This window comes from Phalaenopsis equestris, unplaced genomic scaffold (assembly GCF_001263595.1).
Source record: "Phalaenopsis equestris unplaced genomic scaffold, ASM126359v1 Scaffold000568, whole genome shotgun sequence".
In the NCBI taxonomy this organism is placed as follows: domain Eukaryota; kingdom Viridiplantae; phylum Streptophyta; class Magnoliopsida; order Asparagales; family Orchidaceae; genus Phalaenopsis; species Phalaenopsis equestris.
In genome coordinates, this window is record NW_018165008.1 from 410,116 (window position 1) to 416,523 (window position 6,408).

Sequence of the window (6,408 nt, forward strand, 5' to 3'; positions counted from 1 at the left end):
CTCAGAGTAATCAATGTCTTGCTTCTGTTGAAAGCATTTTGCAACAAGTCTGACCTTGTATTTTTTACTGCCATCAGACACAGTCTTTACCCGGTACACCCACTTGTTGTGCATTGCCTTCTTCCCTGGGGGAAGTTCTGTTAGATCTCATGTCTCATTTCTCAGCAGGGAATCCATCTCCTCCTTCATGGCCAGCTCGCACTCGCTAGAATTTTCATTTGTTAAGGTTTCTTCATAGCTCTGTGGTTCCCCAGTATCTATCAGCAAGATGTAGTTTAAAGTTGGTGAGTAACGCTGTGGCGAACGCCTGCTCCTGACTGACCTACGAACGGTGGCTGAAGTAGTAAATGACTTGTAAATGACTCTGGATCTGCCTGCGGAATAATAGGAATGGGTGCCCCGGACCCATTCTCCTCCTCATTCCCATCTCCGTCCTGCTATGTGTTTTTTGGTAGATCGTCGAACTCCACGAACTCTGACTCCTGAGGAGCTACTCCAGAATTTGTATTGGTCTTGTCCTTGTACATCATATTCTCATTGAAAATCACATTTCTGCTTCTGATAATTTTCCGATCCTGATCAACCCAAAAACGATAGCCAAATGCTTCGTCTACGTAACCAATGAAATAACATTTCTTTGACTTAGCATCACGCTTGCTACGTACATCAGGATTGGTTAGCACATAAGAAAGACAACCAAAAGTTTTAAAATGAGAAAATTTGACCTCTTTGCCGCTCCAGACCTCTTCAGGTAATTTGCAGTCTAATGGGACAGATGGTCCTCTGTTGATTAGGTAAACTGCAGTGCTGACCGCATCTGCCTAGAAGGTTGGTGGCAGTCCTGCGTGCAATCTCATGCTCCTAGCACGCTCATTGATGGTCCTGTTCATGCGTTCTGCAACTCCATTTTGTTGTGGTGTCCCCAGAATGGTCTTCTCCATTTTGATACCTTGAGCTGCACAATACTCCTTGAATCCACCATCAATGTACTCACCACCATTGTCAAATCTTAAACATTTGTCTCCGTTTCAACCATGGCCTTCCAAGTTTTGAACACAGAAAATACATCAAATTTATGCTTCAGAAAGTAAACCCATACATTTATGCTGTGGTCATCTATGAATGTGACGTAGTAGCGAGAGCCTCCAAGAGATGCCACTGGGGAAGGCCCCCACACATCAGTGTGTACCAGTTCTAGTTTTCCTGCCTTTGGCACCCTGCCACCTTTCAAGAAACTGACCTTCTTCTGCTTCCCCATGATGCAACTTTCACACATGCCGAAATCAACGGACTTCAGTTCTGGTAGCTTGCCTCTGGACTGAAGCTCTTTCATATTTCTCTGACTCATGTGTTCAAGTCTGCAATGCCACATGTCTGTTGTGCTCTCTACAACTATGGTATCAACATTATTAATTAGACTAGTTGTCATATATAGCGTACCAGACTTCTTACCTCGAGCCAGTACCAGTGCTCCTTTAGTAACCTTCCAGGTGTTATCAGAGAACACTACTGAATGACCTCCCTCATCAAACTGCCCAACAGATATGAGGTTTTTTTTTCAGTTCAGGAATGTGTCTAGCCTTTTGCAGGATCCATTTGTTTTTTTTAGGGAGTGCAATTTCAACATCTCTCATTCCCACCACGTTCAAAGCTGCTCCATCAGCCAGGTACACTTTCCCAAAGTCACATGAAACATAATTTCTCATTAACTCCCGGTGCGAAGATGTGTGAAAAGAAGCCCCCAAGTCCAGAATTCAGTCATCAACAGAGTTATGAACTGCAAGCAATAGCCCATCCTGCACTTCTTCAGTTACAGCGTTAGCACTGATGTTCTCCGTCTTCTTAGGATTTTTACAATTTTTCTTTATGTGACTAATTTTGCCACAATTCCAGCAGGTTGCGTGCTGACCAGACTTTGACTTGCTCTTGCTTCTATGGTTTGATTTCGACCTTCCTCTGTTTGAGTTCTTGTCTTGTGATCTCCCTCTGGAATCAATATTCAGTGCTGAACTCGAACCTGAAATCTCGTCAGAATCTTCCTGCGCACCTCTTCAGCAAGAATCAAGTCACGAATATAATCAAGCAGCAAGAATCAAGTCACGAATATCATCATATTTCAGCTTAGTTTTACCTGCAGAGTTGCTAACTGTCATCCTCATGGCTTCCCAGCTATTTGACAATGAAGCCAACAATATCGGTGCACGCATCTCATTGTCAAAATCAATTTCAACGGACGATAATTGATTTATAATAGTGTTGAAATCATTTAAATGTTGAACAGCCGACACACATTTCGCCATCTTCAGATTGAATAACTTTTTCATCAAATGCACATTGTTATTCGCCGATGGCTTTTCATACATACTTGATAAAACTGCCATAAGATCTGTCGTCGTCCTCTCCTTTATGACATTGTAAGCAACGAACCTCGATAGGGTTAATCGAATAACCCCAGAACCTGTCGATCCAACAGATTCCAATCAGCCTCTTCCATCTTCTCCGGTCGTTTTCCCAATAGTGGAAGATGAAGTTTCTTCCCATACAGGTAATCCTCTATTTGAATCCTCCAGTATCCAAAATCCGTGCCGTCGAACTTCTCGATCCCTAAAACCTTCACTTCGTCTCCGGCCATCGTTCTTCCTCAGATCCGAACCGGGGCTCTGATACCAATTTTTGTAAAAAAATGACGGCAATAAAGCGAAAAACAGATCTAGAAAAACTACACCAGAAAAGGCGACACAAGATTTACGTGGTTCGGCAAATTGTCTACGTCCACGGAGCTGCAGAGGTTTTTATTAGCTTTGAGGATTACATCGTCGACCACGTCGACTTACAAGAAAAAATTCTCTCTCTCTAAACTGAGAGTCACACCAAGAAGAAGAAAGACAACTTTTAAAGAAAAGTTTCATTGTGATTCTTTTATTTCAGTCTCACGACAAAATATAATCCCAGGTGAGAAAGCTGTTTGGAGAGTCATACCCATCCCTGAAATCGTGAGTCCCTTTTAAAGCTTCACAGTATCCAGTTTATTTTGGTAATCATTAATTTCGTGATTCCATGGAATCATGCTTTAATGACCCATATAAAGCCCATTAAGGCAAGTTATCAAATTAATTGCCTTTTTCTTTATAGCAACAGGAGGGGCAGGAGATTAATCTGGTAAAGCTTAATTAATTAATTAAGTTTTCCTTAATTCTTCATGTCAATAGAAGACAACTGCTTTAAATAAAAATTGGGAATCATCAAGCTATGGCAGAGAATAAAATACATAAGGAAATGAATTAAGAACAGATAAATTAGAATCAATTTATCAAAGAATCTGCCGTAATAGGAAGTGGACCGGGTCTCCAGCTTCCTCAACAAATACTTTTGTATTATAAACTTACGCATGAAAAGACATACGTCACATTTAAAAAGTTAGTAATCGTGATATTTTGATGTGATGTTAAAAGATTTGAGTGGTATGACATTAGATATCAAAGTTCAGGTGTTAGATATGAAAATATATAAGAATTGTGTGGTATGTATGTAAATGCCCCTTATATATATTATCTATTAAAAAAGAAATTTCGAGGGATGTAGAATTACTCGCAAGTGAAAAACAGATTTACAAAATCATAATAATAATTTTCTGTCGGAACCATAAGTCGCCCAGCTGTCTAACATGTGAGCATTCTTCACTACTACCAACTGCTAGAAATTTACAATTTCAACCCACTAATAGCACTAAAATGTAAATGAAATTTACCCTCTCAAGAAGATTGAGATCAAACTGCAATTTTTTTCTCAAATTATTAAGAGGTTTGAGGATGTGGCAGCAACTCAAAATTTAAATCCAGTAAATATTGGATTTCAGCAAGAGACGAGACCTTAAAATCGGGTTGTCGATCTTTCGATAAAGACTCGAGAGGGCCATACCTTCCACTTTCATCTAATAAACATGTAAAGGCTCCAGCTTGCTTGCCACAAGTCACCTATTTGGGATTAGAAGAATCATATGTCAGTACATCATAAGTTAAGAAAAAGAATATAGATGCAATAAATAGTGAAGATATACAGTTATTGAGTATAGTGAATCTCCTCTATAATCAATACTCACCTTGGGTAAGATACATGAAGTATGCTTGGGGCGCATTTGGTTGTTTTATAGAGCGAAGCGAATATTTTGTTCTCCCTCGGTTAGAAACTTCATTTTTCAAACAAATTTGTGAAATTTGATGAAATAATATTTTTTCAAATTTCTAACTTCAAGCAAGCCCTTAGCAGTTTTCTGGTTGAGAGGTAAAGAAACTTTTAAACGAGGCAATTATATACATACCAACCAATTCCTATGTATTTACATATCCAACATCTAAAATTTACTCTTTACATTTATACCACTCAAGGCTTTCATATTACATAAAAAATACCATTATTTTAACTTTAAAAAAGGGAAATATATCTTTTCAAGCTTTGATGCTCAACAACCTCAAAACTACTATTGCTTTTCTTGTCATATTTTAGTAGACCACCAAAGGAATGTGAGAATTTCAATATCCAACAAACTTTCAGGAAAATTGTATTAACATTACTAATGTAAAAACCTTCTACTAGGACAGTCTCTTCATAACGAGGTTGATAAATCTATACGAGATAAGTAAGATGTAGATTGTTGTAGCTAAATCTGGCTTTGAAGCTACATACAAGGTCATCGTCTGTTCTACTAGCTAAATAATGTTGATTAAAATTACAGTTTAGTATAATTAAACTTCTTTTACTGCAAAATATGATCCTTACCAATGACAATCATGCACTATTTGTACTTCATTCAATCATATCCTCCATGAATAAATAAAAAATATTAAAGTGAACTGGCACTTCATTAACATGCAGTGTCTTCACTCCATACATCTATAAGGAAAAACGTCCAGCTAATATCTTTACCAAGGTTCTGAGACCTCTTCATTTTTTTGAGTTTTTGCAAAAGCTTTAACTTATTGATATTTAAACACCAAATTGAGGAGTGCTAATAAATTAGAATAACATCTTATTACTATATAATACATCATCATATTTGAGGACATCTCCTATTATCCTCCATAAATATTTTTCCTCTTTGCCTATATATAGGCAATTGTATTCGGTCAATAGGACAAAACAAAAAAATCTCTTTAAAACTGACAACAAAAATGAATAAATACAAGTATCGGATTCTGATGCTAGTTGCATTATTTTTCCCCTAAAATAAGCTCATGAGAAATTAATATTAATTGCCAAATCCTATGCATAAAAAATACTATTAGTTGACTACATTGCAATTTGACTAATATATGATAATTTAGTTTGTGTAATATGTTATCATATCTAAATTATCACACTGCGAACTTATTTATAATAAGAATTTACATTATCTATTATTATAATTTTTTTAAGTACTTCACAGTTAGTAATCACATCTGACATGGTATCAAAACCTACCGAACTTCCTATGCCTCTTTACTCCTTTCAATTGAGTTTTCTATTTCCAACCCTCTACATTGAATCAATCCCGACATCTTAAACTTGAAGTAGCTAGTCCTCCAAGTGAGTCACCTCTATCAAAGAAGACAAGAACTCCATCATTGCATGTCTAAACCTTGATCATTAAAGACTGTATACTCCAGTCTGTGACCTCCTCTTCCTCTTAGAAAACCTCTATAGTGATTGGCATCCACAAGTCTCAGGACCATCTAAGGGAAACCCACATTTGGTGACCACTGTCTACTATCACAAGATGTCTTCACTATCATCTTGAGTTCGTTGGGGAGTGTTACTATATCAAAATTATCACATATGCCAACTTATTTATAATAAATATATGCACTATTTATTATTACAATATTTTTCATTATTGAGATATTCTATTCTACTTTATTTTCCTTAATTGCTATTTTCTCATGCCTTCTACTAGAAAGACAACCCAGCATTCTCTCTCCTTCCAATACAATGCACACCCTAAAAGTATAAAAACTATATGCTAAAGCACAAGTTCCTGCATTCCATTGCAAAATTAGAATGGGAAATAACTTTAAGAGTCGGAATCTCACTAGAAAAATAACAGCAACTAAAAGAAAAATCCCTGTCACTAACGCTCTTAAAACTGTGATCTTTAATATGGCTAGATTGCAAATGATTTTGGTCCCATTTTCATTATCTGGAACATTGCCTTTTGGGTAATGAAGCTTAAGCATACAAGAGCTGAGAGGCAAGGTATCCATATGAAATTTAAATGGAATGGTAGTTTTCAGTTGCCAAAACACTGAGAGCGTATAGTATTTGTCCTAGTACCTATTGTCGGTCAACTTTTTCTTCGATTTAGATAGATTTGAAAATATGAATAGAAAAATATATTTTTGGAAATTAATTTTAATATAAAAAATATATGGTTTG

General features: G+C 36.7%; 1 protein-coding gene across 3 annotated transcripts in view; it reads right to left on the reverse strand.

The window, feature by feature from the left end:
- Window positions 1-3,606: 3,606 nt before the first annotated feature.
- Window positions 3,607-6,408, reverse strand: part of LOC110029380 (haloacid dehalogenase-like hydrolase domain-containing protein At2g33255) — a 32,785-nt gene continuing 29,983 nt past the window's right edge. For all 3 annotated transcript variants that reach the window (XM_020731649.1, XM_020731650.1, XM_020731648.1), the window contains one exon: window positions 3,607-3,974. In XM_020731649.1, the coding sequence (XP_020587308.1) occupies window positions 3,795-3,974 (180 nt within the window). In that variant the 3' untranslated portion in view covers window positions 3,607-3,794. The remainder of the gene's footprint in view (window positions 3,975-6,408) is intronic.